We start from the raw sequence: 13,507 nt of genomic DNA on the forward strand, positions 1-13,507 counted from the left end.
GAACTTTTTAATAGGCAGCATGCGTTCATTATCGTTTTCTGAATTCGTGTCAGCAACTGAATCGTTGTGACATGCAAACGTATTGTATTTATACTTTATTGTTGCCATATGCTCTTAGTGCATCAAGTTGTACACTGTAATATATTTTATGTAGCCCACACCTGCTATAGCCCCTGCATGGGGCAACAGTATTGTCAAATAAGTAAACAAGTTATATAAGTTAGTCTATAGACTTTTTATTGTCGAATAATTTAGACTAGTATATAGACCACAGAAATCCTATAGAAAGCCTATAGATAATATATATATTTAAGACCTTCCACATTTAGTACACCTTTGTCTATAGAAAGTCTTTAAACAAAAGGAAAGATCTATAGGAAGCCAATATAGTCTATAAGAACTCTATAGAAAGTCTGTAGATCATTTTTATAAGTGTGATGTCGCCTTCCCTAGGTCCGGCCGAGTGCGATCACTTTCAGGAATTAGGGACATGCGCGTACAGTTCCCTTTGCTGCCACTGTGTGGCGCGTGGCATCGAGCATTAAAAAATAGCACACTGACACCGTCCGTGATGAAAGAAAGAGAATGGCCTAAGTGTTGCAAGCATAACGTGATTGGCACTGGCCGGAACCCGTCCCGAATTCTTGTTAATGGCGGGACCTTTACGCCCACGCCTATTGGACTCGCCTTGTGTTCCTTTCCCATTCTCGAGCTCGTCGTAACACTTATGCAGCTTTGCCCTCGGATTTAGAAACGGAGCGCTACCTGCCGGCCAACCTGCCAGCAAGTTCTGCCGCGGCCGCGGGCAGGTGTGTGCCATGTGTGCGCCCCCAGTCGCAACTTTACATGATGTGGACATCACCGAGGACACGATATCGAGTTGGACAGAAATGAAAAGCTCCTGTTGCTAAAAAAAAATGTTCCAAATGCAGTCTCATTCGGTTATTAACGTTTCCAAGAATTCGACTATATAGTCATTGTTGCTGGCTTCAAACAACTATGAAATGTCCACATAATTGCCTAGAAATTTACGCCACTCATACAGTAGCTTCATATGTGACACGTGTAGTCTTCTCGATCGTACAGTCCTGCGATGGGAAGGCCTCCTGGCCTTAGAGTAAAAACCGGCTATGAACCCGTTGTTATGCATGACAGTCGAAGCACGTTTAATTTTCAACACCGTGTTCAGTACTTTGAACAGCTGTGGCTGAAAAAAACCCTCCCAAGTTAGCCATCTTTAACCTTGAGAAGCGGTTCGTGGTAGTTTTCGACCATACCATGGCGTGCCGACACGAAAACGTAGAACGACGCAGACGCAGAAGACGTAGACGCAAAGACGCAAACGGGCGCAGTCCAGTCGCGCATGACGTGGGCTCACTACGCACCTGAACTGGTCCCTGTTGTTGATGTTCTCCTGCCTGAGGCTCATGATGACGGGCCCCAGAGCCTCGTCGTTGGTGAAGTAGTTCCAGTGCTCCTTGCCGTAGAAGTGCCGCTCGTAGGTGTCCTCGTCGCGGGAGACCAGCTCTAGGCCACCGGACACGTTGGGCGGCAGGCCGCAGTCCGCGGCCCCATTGCCGTCCGGGGGATCCGGCAGGCCATCGGCTTCCTTCCGGGGACCCGCGCACTCGATCCAGTACCCCGGTGCCGCCTTTATGCAGTGCGGGTACTGCTCGCAAGGGGTGCCAGGGCAAGCCTGCAAACGGCAGCGACCGGTCTCTGTGGCAGCTGTTCTGCTTAGTTGATTGCCAACATTTCTGGCGCCGCCGCCGTTTTGCATTAGCCTGTTTCTTTTCCCCTTAACACACTATGCGGACCCTGAAAATTCAACTGGGCAGACTTACAATTTTAAAGGCCAAAATTTGGGGTGTAAAAAAGTTCCACAATGAGTCACAAATAAAGTAGGAAATACTCATTAGCGTCCACCCAAGAAACGCGATGTTCCACAATGAGTCACAAATAAATTAGAAAATACTCACCAGTGTCACCTTAATAAACGAATCCCTACGGCTGCATGGGAACGCTGTGTTCTTTTCTTGAAAGTAGCATACAGTTGCTGTGTAGCCGTATTGGCGCGCTTTGGTGCATGCTAATCAGTGATTAGTCCTATATTTCAAATCTAATCTACCTTGGTAGATTCCCCTTAAAACATTGAAATAATTAATATAGATTGTGGAGTTTAATGTCCCGAAGCGACACGTGAGATGATGAGGGACGCCGCAGTGCTGTGCTTCCGATTAATTAGACCAACTGGGATTCTTTAACGTGCGCTGACGCGTCGCACACCACACAGGCGTTTTTGTATTTCGCTTCCGTCGAAGTACGACCGCCGGGGCCGGGATCGATGCAGTCACCTTGGGATCAGCAGCCGAAAGTCGAAGCAACTGAGCTACCGCGGTGGGATCACATTTTTTTTTGGTTTCTTGCTTTTAAAAAATTCACGTGGCAACAAGTGCCTAGAAAAAAAAAGTCATATTATGAATTATGACAAAATTTGCCTACATGACATCGGGAAGGACTGAAAGGTCGCTAACATGGCACAAGAGCAGCTGTAAGCATGAGTGTTTACAGTAGGCTGGCTTCTTACACGATCCATTATTTACCACCTCCTTGAACTTCATATCTTACTTTTGTGCATAGAAGGCTATGACTTGAAAACGATTAAAAAAGCGAAAGGTCGCTGTCACTAGTCTATCATGCGCTTTCTGAGTTATCAAGAAATTTGGCGCTGAAATTAAATGAGCATGTTTTAATAGCAGCTACCGTTAACCTTTCTAATGAGTATATATGCTTCTTGGTCTAGCTATAAATATTTAACAAAAATAGGTTCTCTAAAAAATTCCACAATATGCGGTGGATAATAAGCAGTCGCTGCCTAGAAAAACTTCGCAGCTTTATCAGCAAAACTCGTTTGCATTCATTCTGAAAACTTTCTCCTACATCTCCATCCTCTTTAACGAATCTTTGCCTTGTGGCACATTTCTCGAATAAATAATAAAAAAGCAAGCACAAATGATCTATAGTCGGCTAATATAACAGTATCCCCGTCTTCATGTCCAGAAACTACCACAATTTTTTTTATTTTAGGTGTAATTCAGTTCTTAATACTTAAGCAACAAGATACAGATTTTCTGCTCGTCGAAAAAGAAAGTATGCGTTCTTGCAAAAAACAAAAGCGCATTTTAATTGTCTTTAAATTGAACCCTATATTAACATGCATGATAAATCAGGCAGTCTGTGTTTTCTGTTGCCGATTAAGGCGTGGTGGAGCTCTACGCACTAGAGTGTTTCAAAATATTGAAATTCTTAAAACATGTGCACACCAAGCGATTACTTAAGCGAAAATATCTTTCCCGCAAGGAAGGACAGCACACCTACTTCGAGGATCGCCCTTTTAGTTTACACATGGAGTAAATGGGGCTGTCTCGCTTCGTTTTACGCCTGTTTCGTTTTCACGCAGTCGTGTATGAATAACTGGTTTAGCGATAATAATTTGCCAGAGGCTTTATCTACCAGATAATAAACCAAAACGGGCTGCTCCTTGGGTTCCATAACGTCAGGCCGAGGTGAAGTCGTTGATCTGCGACCGTTATACCGAGCAAGATGCTCAGCGACAAATAAGTCGAACTGCTGTATAAGCAGCGACGTATTCGCGATGATCGACTCCGTGCACATGCCTAAACAGAAACCACCGCTCCTTCCCAACTTACGCGAAAAGAGAGCGAGGGGGAAAAAGGGAAAATCATTCCGGCGCCTTGCAAGCAGATCCGGGCGGATGAAAAATTGGGCACTCCATCATTTGGTCCATGCGCATGCAAGCCGTTACTCGTGGACACGGGCGGAGGTCCGCTGGTGGCAGCCGTGAGATATACACACGACCGGAGTCGGAATTATGAATGCGCTCATTTACCGGCGGGCCGTGGTGCGACCCGGTTCCTGTCACCAGGCGTCCGGTCGTGCAGGCTGCGTGAGGCGGCCGGAATATACATCGCACGCAGAGCTCGGGTTCGTTTATTAATGAACCAATCCCAATGAGCGAGCGGAGCGACCGGTCGGGCTTGCGCAGAAATGAAGCACGCTTCGAGGCCGGACGTGTCTCTGCGTGCTCGGTTCGGCACCGAGACCGAAGCCAGGCGCCATTTGCACGTACGAGTTCCTATTAGAGGCCGAACAATGGTAAAAAAAAATTGGCAGGTTTCGGGATGGCGTTAATCGAAAGGAGAATAGGGTTCATATAAGGGTGCTCGATCGTTACTAATATTTCTGGGCTCAGAATTGTTGAAACTTGCGAAAGATTTAGGGGTTGACTCAATGCAAGTCCGGTGTGTTGAATTTTTAGACTTTCAAGTTCACTTTCTTTCGTCGAGAGTACAGTAAGAGCTTAAAGCCGTATTTAGTACGGGTAAAAATCGCTTGTTCAACGAAGAGTGACAATACATTTGATATTAACACAGAAACTGTCTGAAGTGCCACTCGCCAAACCATGGTTTATTTCTGCATGATAAATCTCACACAGGTGCGTAAGAAGTCGCTATTGTCCTAACTGACCTAATTAATCAATATATATATTATAAGTGCCGGGCAATAATAGAGGCAAAGGGCGTGTCCAGCCAATGTTATGAGAGCCTAGGAAAAGAGATTAGCTGCCCCCGTGATTGCAGATAACGACATTTAATGCTCACGATCGTATAATGAATAGAATGCCTCTAATAAAACTTCAGAAGCAACAGCATCAGGCTGCTAGGAGCAAGTGGAAGAATCCATGGTAGGGGCCGACGCCACCCTTGAAGATCTATTTAACACACTATAAAATAGCACAATTTTTTCATCTCCCAAATTCTTTCTTTGATGTCTAGATTCATGTTGTTCTTACGTCACCGTAGAGCGCTTTTGAAAAAAAGCTCGGGGACGTAAGTATGAGTACAGAGGTGGAATAGAAATGGATACACAAGGCGCAGCACAGGCTGTGCATCTTTCAAACGAATGGAATACACGCTCAGGTTTAAATAGCACTGCATTCTACCAAGCCCAGTTTTCTTAGACAAAAATTTTGAATACTGTAACATCCTTCTTTTAACCGTTCCCTTACGGCGCGGTTCAGGTGTCCGCCGAGATGTAAGACAGATGCTGCTCCATTTCCTTACCCCGAAAACCAATTTTCAGTTTTCAACATCGTAAGGTACTGAACATTATGAAAATATTCAAGGTAATGGTCAACTCTTCCGATGCGTAGCGAAATCTTTCTGTGAAAGTTTTTCCATCACTCGCATCGAGTGTTAAAAACTGCCATAGAAAATCAACGACGAACGCTCTTGACAACAGCAAAAATGTTAATAGCAAAAAAAAATAGAAGCCTGCCAAGGGGACATTTGCGGATTGTTAAAGTGAAAATGAAAAAAATTGCATCCATAAACTATTTGCGGCTGAAAGATGCTTTTGTCTGTCCAGAATTGCTGGGTATGAAGATGGCACAGGAAACACCTGCCATTATACAGGTAGGTGGCCTCCGCAGCGCACCACCTGGGACGCACCTGCACCGGCACGGGGAATGTGAGCGTGGTGGAGCTCTTGCGGCGGGCTTCGGCACAGCCCAGCGACTGGCGCTTGTACTCGCGCAACTTGGCGAGGAACTCCTCGCCGCTGGACAGACCCGTCACGTCGGCGTAGTGCAGGCCACAGTAGATCTTGTTCTGGAAGCGGTGCGCCGCCTGCCAGCTGGAGCCGGCCAGCCGCAGGCCGCACGTCTCGCACACCAGGCAGTCCTCGTGGAAGGTGTCGCCGCCACCTTCCCACTCCGGCAGGGGGCCGCCCGTGGCCGTGGCCGCACTGCTGCGCCGCCGCTGCGGAGTCACCACGGGCTGGCTTGGCCGACGGCTCCGGCATCCTCCTCTGTCCTGCTCGGGGGGAACCAGAAGCATGTGTGCACTCAGACTGGCCACAAGATTGCAACGCACAAGTGACACCGCAAGACACCGAGAGTTTGAACAAGGAGACGGAAAGAAGATTCTGCCCGCCTATCATCGTTCCGGCGAAACTATTTGCATCTAGCTGTATTGGTCCACATCGGGAAGACAAGTCCTCTTGTCGAAAATTTGGTCTGCGTCCTCTCATTAGTCGTCCCGCCGTAGCGTCCGCCGCAATCTGCTGACAAATGTTTCGATGGGGAGACTTGTCGTTTTCTATAGCCAGGCAAAGGCAGATCCTCTCTTCAAAACATTAATGAACGAATTGAAACTTCCCTCCCTTCCTTTGATCAAGTCTGTGCCTCAAGAATTACACCATCCCTCTTGCTTTCTACCCTACACTCTAAACAGAAAGGAGTAAAAAAGAAGGAAGCTCTCCTCTACGGTACACCCTTTAATGAAAGGGTGTGCGTTGAGGACAGTTTACACTGTTTTTACTCCCGTAGAGGCGTATTAGTGTTTAGAGTGCAAATCCTGGAGACGATGGGTGTGCACACGGGGGTATAGTCGTCCACGAATTAAATGCGATAAGGCGAGAGTGAGCGTAAGATGCATATGGGGTTTTGAGACAGCGTTCCAGAAAACATGTTCTCTATGATGGCTCCTAATCATGTGAGACTCTTCCGAACCAGGCATTACTTGAGAGTTAAACAATTATGAGCTTAATCAAGGCGCGAAAGGCAGGGAACCCCACGCGCTCGCACTATTTATTTTATTCATCGACAACTGCGCTCTCCAGATGCGCTCACTTCCTGCGTAGAATTCTAAGGCTCAAATTTCAGCCCTACGGAATCAACAACTTCCCAGACTTGCTCTGAACTGCTGCACGTCGGGTTCCGAGAATTCCAACCAGGTCGACATGAACTATATTGTGCATCAAATAAAAACATGTAGTGTCTTAAGCTGTGCTCCTTGGTTGACTTTGAGTGACATTCTTCGTACACCTTCCTTCCGCTTTTGATGAAAGCTTCCTCTTCGTGAGGAATAAGACCGTCCTGAGCAAACGAACTCGAGAATGAAGGCTTCGTAGAATAAGGACTGTGACTAAACGAACAGGCATACTTCATTTTTATAATCTAATTTTTCGCGGCTTCCACTATTTTAAGGAAAACAAGAGTTGTTGATGCCTATTCACAAGCTGCCGGCAAGCTAGACTGTATATTTCAGGCTTCTGAATAAAGAACAAGTGGATACAAAACAACCCATCCCTCTTTTCGGTCTTTCTGAGGGCAATAACGAGGTTAGAATGACATTCTAGTCTCTTAGTACCACATTAGGCGCACAAACCAGTCTACTGTGTCCACACCCGTGCGTTCAGCAAGCCACACTACGCTGTGTTAAGACCTAAACACCGCAATTTGAGCTGACGTGTTTATGATTTACGACATAGTCAGCTATCAAGTTAGTTGTTGCAGCCACTACCTAAACGGGACCAGATACCCCTTTGTACTGGAACGGTAGGAAACTAGCCATAAATGCGACGGCAAGGAACATTATGAGATACTGCGCACTGCACACTGATCATTCGCACAGAGGCCGAAGCCAAGGCCCATGAGGCAGCATCTCCGACTGCAGGCCGAAGAAGTGTTTGCTCTTTCCTTTATTTATACAGAGATAAATATACCTTGGATATACCTTACACCCCCCCCCCCCCCTCCCCTTCCCGCTTCCTGCGCCCGAGATGTTCCCGTGCGAACGTTAGGAACTGATCCCCTTGGCTTTTCGTAACGTTCCTTGAGGAGTCCGGGCGCTAAGAGTCCTCCCGTAAATAATCGTATTTGGCGGTGTGACGATGCGAAAGCAGGTCTGTATGAAAGTAACAGTCAAGGGGTTCATAAAAGCCGCGGCAGCGCTCGGCGATGGCGGCTCTTTCGAGAGCAGCGCCCGGAGATGAGAGCTTTGAGGATCAATGCGCAGCGGGACTGGCGACGTTGAGAGATCGGCAGGAAACCATAAAGGGATCTCAGCGCTTGCTCGGCGCTGGTGCTACGCGAGAGCGCGGCAACTCTTTTACGACTCGCATGAAACACGAGACGATACGAAAGCGGTGGCACGGTGATGATAAAGTGTGAACAAAATCAAGAAGTGAGAATAGACGCTGCAAAAAAAAAAAGAGAACTGTGCGATCCTGTGGTCTACATCCTGTGTTCGTTCCCTTTTATTATTCTAAGCCGAAAGAAAGTTTGCTGCTGCTCGTGTATGTGCAGCAAATTCAGGAAAACGGGATTACCTTCCTGAAGCGGCAGTCCTTAGGCGGCGTAGAATTTCATGTATCCAACGGTTCGGTTCGCAAAGCTGACACGTATTTCAAAATGAAACAACTTGAAATTTTGATATGTAAAAAAATTAAACCTGAAGAAGCATCAGAAAAGGAAATAAGCAACGGACTCTGTCGCATTTTTACGACTCCTTTCTCCGAAGTTATGGCTCCTTTAATTACCCACAGTTTCGCATTTTTATATTGCTAACAACGCATTGGTGGACTTCTTAAAAGTAGGCGCTTTTACGAAATAGCAATATTTTACAGTCAAAAAACAGCACACTGTAAATGGAAGTGCTCTGGTGTTTAATGCCCCTATGTAAGTTTAGGGTTCGATGTTTTGAAATCGCAATGCAGTATGCGGGCATATTTGTAAGACTGCGAAATAATAAAGACTGTCTACTTGTGTTTTTTTTTTTGCCAGCGTGGGGCGTGAAAACACAGGTGGGCAGCGAACATGGAATTCAGAGGCGCCACTGCGCCATTTTCTTTCCTCAAAAACCAATTTTCATTTTCATTCGATTTGGGAAGCCAGGGTCTTCAAACACGATAAACACATTCTTCTTTCCAGTCACGTCTGAGTCTTAGTTTCAATGTAGTCTTCGGACGCTACCGTTTTGCACCTCAGCCCAAACGACGATGCGTGTAAAGCTTGCTTGTTCGCGGTTTCGCTGGATTTCACTGAAGTGGGTGTACCACTTTTCGTTCGCTACTGCAGCGTGTAGTGATGACGTGCGCAAATTGATGCACGTAAAAGATCGCTTCCGAAAAAAAAAAAGGTGTATGTAGAAAAAACAGATAAAGACAAAATACAAAGGAAGCGACAGATCTCCATAAAAACTCGCGTACACAATGCCTTGTTACATAGGTTCATATTTCCTTAGATCTGACCTAAGCGAAAATTCGAGTTCTCGGAGCAAAGACAACTGTCCAGCTGCCGTTCTGCGCTTCCCACGAAACATAGCGCAGGAATACTCGGCACTGAAGAAAATTTAAAGAATCAAACGAATCACGTGACACCTGGAAGCGCAATACTTGGAGGAAGAAATAAATGTTTGCATATCTTGTTTTCACCACGCACGACATGTGCGACGCAAATTGGAAGTTTGATGCAAACACTCTTGCTTGGCTATCTAACGCGTTACGATGTCACCTTCTGTTCACCTGTCTCATTTGACGTTAACAGATTTCAAAAATTGCTTTTAGAGGCCATTTAAGAGCCAGTAAACCGCAGTTTTAATTTGTCCTCTTAACTATCCTTCCATTCGAATGCCGAAACTAGGGGGCGAAGTATACCCGTAAATTAGCGCAAAAACATGCAACTCTTCTCAGAGAGTGGGCAGCCTAAGAGCATGTCTTGAAGCCAAGTTCTTTCGATTAATGTCAACAAGTTTGATGCAACGTGGTACAGGCGTGGGGGAATAAGTTGATGATTTAGCCGATACAAAAAAAGGGGGGGCTTCTTCACTGAGTGCGCATCTTATCTTGAAATAGTATAAGATAGCCACAACGCACGTCTGTTCGGCATATTGAATTTCAGCACGAAAGTACTATTCCAATAGATAAGCCCCGAGCAAGAGCTTGGGATGTATGTGAGTTTGTGCCAAGAGCATAGCAACTGCGACATAGCAACTGCAGCGTCATAACTGTCAAATATACAAATAAATAATAAATATTGCCGTGACTGGGGTTTGAACCCGCCGCGGGTCGAACAGATCAGCTTCGCGGGCCAGTGCACGAGAGCACGATGCTACCGCCGCAGCCGATCCCGACTCGGGTTAAACTGCAACACACACTCTCACCCTGTGCTTTGCACGTCGTCATCTTCATCAACTTCCATCTGTGGCGCGAGCAGATGAGATCAGCTTAACCTCAGCCTGATATCGTCTCCAGACGTGCCGCCAACCAAGCAAAGCAAGACCATGAGCCAATCACGCTAACCACGTGCTTTCGCATGCCTACTTGTTTAAATACGTTAGAACCCTCCATATCTTTACCAGCCAGAATCATTAAACCGAGAACCTTGTTTTTTATTTTTATTTTACTTTTCATGAGGATTGAAAAAGGGACAAGAATTTTGTTTCACTTGTGATTTTTTCGTCGACCATTAAGTAAATTATTTCTCTCTGCCAAAATAACCTCACTTGACTTAACAACTTACATTGTTCCGATTACGTTGTTAACGCTCACGAGCAACTTGAGACGCCAGAAAACATTCAATCAATAAACGGAACAACCGCTGCGACTTGGACAAGAAACTACTAGCTTTTTTTTCCAAATTTGGCTTGACTCTTCGTATGACACCAGCTTTGTTTCTAATAAGAGCCGCTAGGTTCATCGCTTTCGTTTAGAGCTCTACATTTAGGAAGCAATAAATGAAAGTCGCTTGCAATTTTAAGTTTCTCGGGCGAGCTTCGGCGGTCATACTAGTCTCTCGAAGCCACAGAGTACGCAGGACGCGATGTTCCAACCACAGGTAATCGCAAATTACAGAAGAGTAGCCGCATATCCTCGGAGTGTGTAGTTTTCGTTGTCCTTTGTACTAAGAAAAATATTTGGGCACAGTAATTCACAAGGCAGCTACGAAAATGAATGTTTAAACATCGCACCGACATTGACACCTGTAATCACTGCTGCTGCTGAAATTTAATCATGCAGAAGGGCGGCATTAAGCAAAATTCTTTCATACATTCAGAGCAAATGTACAGCCGCAGGCAGGAAATATGCAATTACAAAAAAAAGCACGAACTGAGTAAAAAGATAATGACGCTTCAAATGTGCTTGCTTTATATGGTGAAATGACTGCTTATCTTAACTCACTGTACCAAAAAACATATCTTGTTTAGAGCTGCGAAACCTTAACAATAAATTTAAGTGCTTCTACTTTCCAGTAAGAGCTTCGGCCTCAACACTGTCACTCTCAAGTTAAATCAGTTTATTTCCGTGATATGTTCGCACCAGAGGAATAGACTGAAAAATATTTTGTCCTCAGTGTAAACGCATGCTGGCTAAAGTTTATTTCTAGTTTTTCTTTCTTATTAATTTGCCAAAATTTACACACATTCCGATTCAAATATTTTTGGACCACATAATTGATAAGGTTCGCTTCGCTTACGTCAATAAAACAGTGCTTTATTCTCACCGTATTCACCGTAAATTTTAGTTCCCTTATATCTTAATTTTTGTCAAATTACGAAAATGCTTAGCTTGCGAAAAACCTAACTGCTTTTTTACGCTGCACGTGATGTCGAAAAAAAGCTTTCTTTTGCGCACCAGTTATAGACTAGCCGTGCCTGTAATTCCTTAGAGACCTTAGCGAAACTCACCTGGTTTCATTTCCGATTTCCGATTTTTTTAAATGGTGTGATGAAAAAATTTCACGTTATTCCAGGCCCATGATTCCTTAACGTAGGTGGCACAAGTTTCATAAGCTCCAACTGATATATCATTGCTATTCTATGACAAAAGCTTCAGTTACATAGCGCAGAGTAAGAGTTAATAGACAGGAAAGACGTTGAGAAATGGAAGCATGAAGTTGAGCATACATTTTTGATTCAAAGCCTTTGTATGCTTGCTCGAGCTGGTACATACGCCTGCCATCAGCTTTAACAATGGCGTCTAAGACCAAGAGTCTCAGGAGCCATAAGCAAGTACTCGTCCGTGTACAAAAAGCGGCGTTACGCCATTCCGTGCAAAAAGAGCTTCAAAGAGGGCGTTCTACAAGCGCTACTCAGAACACGATATGCGCATTATTAAAGCATATTCGTTGCAACAGCTGCCACATCATTTTTTTTACTTCCTGCTGTGCTACGGAAGCGCGGACAAATACATGCAGTGCAGCGGAAATTTCTTTCCCGCATGCTTTAGTTATTGTTTGCTCGTTATCCCATGAAGCAAAAAAGGACGATTCAATGAGCATACTTCACAGAAGGGTAAGAAAACCAAAAACCAAACGCTCAGTCGCCTTTCATGGATTTACCCCTATGGTTTTTCTCCCCCCCCCCTTTTTTTTTGTTCAACGAGCAACGTAATTTTCGTGCCATTTACGTAATACAGATGTTCTATTTTATCACGCTGTAAACTGCACGGAGCTGCCTTGCAAAAAAAAAAAATATAAAACAAATTCACGCGTATACTCGAACCACCCGGCGGTAAAAGAACAGGCGAGAATGAATTCCCTCTCTGAATACGGGGCGCAATAATTGCCAGGAAAAGAGGAGGAACGAAGAGAAGGGGTGCGGGGTATTCCTTACGACAGCACCGAGAGCACGATCCCTGGCCCCCTATACCGAAGAACCCGCATGCAGGACGAGACGTATTTCCAGGGACACCGCTAGCACTTTGGGTCTTGCATGCAGTGCTGCGGAGGAAGCCATGCGCGCCTTAAAGCGTTGTTTCTTTGCAGAAAATATAGTTGGGAACTGCTTGTGCTCTTTTGTTGTTTTTCTTGTTTGTCCTTGGGTCCATGCAGAATGTGCACGTGCCCTGTGATACCATGTTCGCGAATGGTACCGTCGTGCACTGCAGGCCGTGGTATCTGCGAAACACGACTGATGAGAATTATGAAGTACTAGAATGGGAGGCTCTGAAACACATTGAGGCAAATGATGACAGAAAACTGCAAGGAAAAAAATAGTTCATTTGCATGTCGCAGTACCTTCTTATATAATACGTCGGGATGCCGCAGACTGGTATGCAACCTCTATCAGCAGTGCACATAACTGGCAGGGCAAAGTATACGAGGCGACGTGGGAAAGAGCGCAATGATCGTCATCCTTATGGAGCGCATTCTTCTCCTCCGACCCAGAGGGGGAATTCCCGTGCTCATCCCATGGCCTGGCGTTCCTGTGCGGCGAAAGCACTTAGAAGCAAGTGAGATAAAAGGCAGCGTAGGCAAGCGATCTGTCAGAGAAAGCAGATCCCCATACGAGAATTGTGGTGCAGGATAAATGGGCAGGAAATGATAAATGGATCATTGCCCTCGGCACAAATATATTAGGTTCATCATGAACGAGTTTCTCCTCCGCTAAATGAACCTAATGTATTAAATACCACGCTCCACAGTATTTGGAATTAGTTTCAGCTGCACTAGAAAACATAACTGACGATATAAGCAGTGAGTATTCATAATGTCTCGGTAAGTACTATACATAAGAATATGACTTCCTTTGTCGCAATAAAGTGTAAGAACGATATGTCTGTACGTGTGAAAGTAATTATCATTACGAAGAAGTTCTTCAGAAAGCGACACTGCCAGTGTGCATTGGCGCACCGGAGACTCAAG

General features: G+C 45.3%; 1 protein-coding gene across 2 annotated transcripts in view; it reads right to left on the reverse strand.

The window, feature by feature from the left end:
* Window positions 1-13,507, reverse strand: part of rsh (Rap GTPase activating protein radish) — a 396,216-nt gene that overhangs the window by 130,624 nt on the left and 252,085 nt on the right. For both annotated transcript variants that reach the window (XM_077626927.1, XM_077626926.1), the window contains 2 exons: window positions 5,532-5,894; window positions 1,386-1,696 (listed from right to left, as the gene is read on the reverse strand). In XM_077626927.1, the coding sequence (XP_077483053.1) occupies window positions 1,386-1,696; window positions 5,532-5,894 (674 nt within the window). The remainder of the gene's footprint in view (window positions 1-1,385; window positions 1,697-5,531; window positions 5,895-13,507) is intronic.

Source organism: Amblyomma americanum, chromosome 6, assembly GCF_052857255.1.
Source record: "Amblyomma americanum isolate KBUSLIRL-KWMA chromosome 6, ASM5285725v1, whole genome shotgun sequence".
Classification (NCBI taxonomy): Eukaryota; Metazoa; Arthropoda; class Arachnida; order Ixodida; family Ixodidae; genus Amblyomma; species Amblyomma americanum.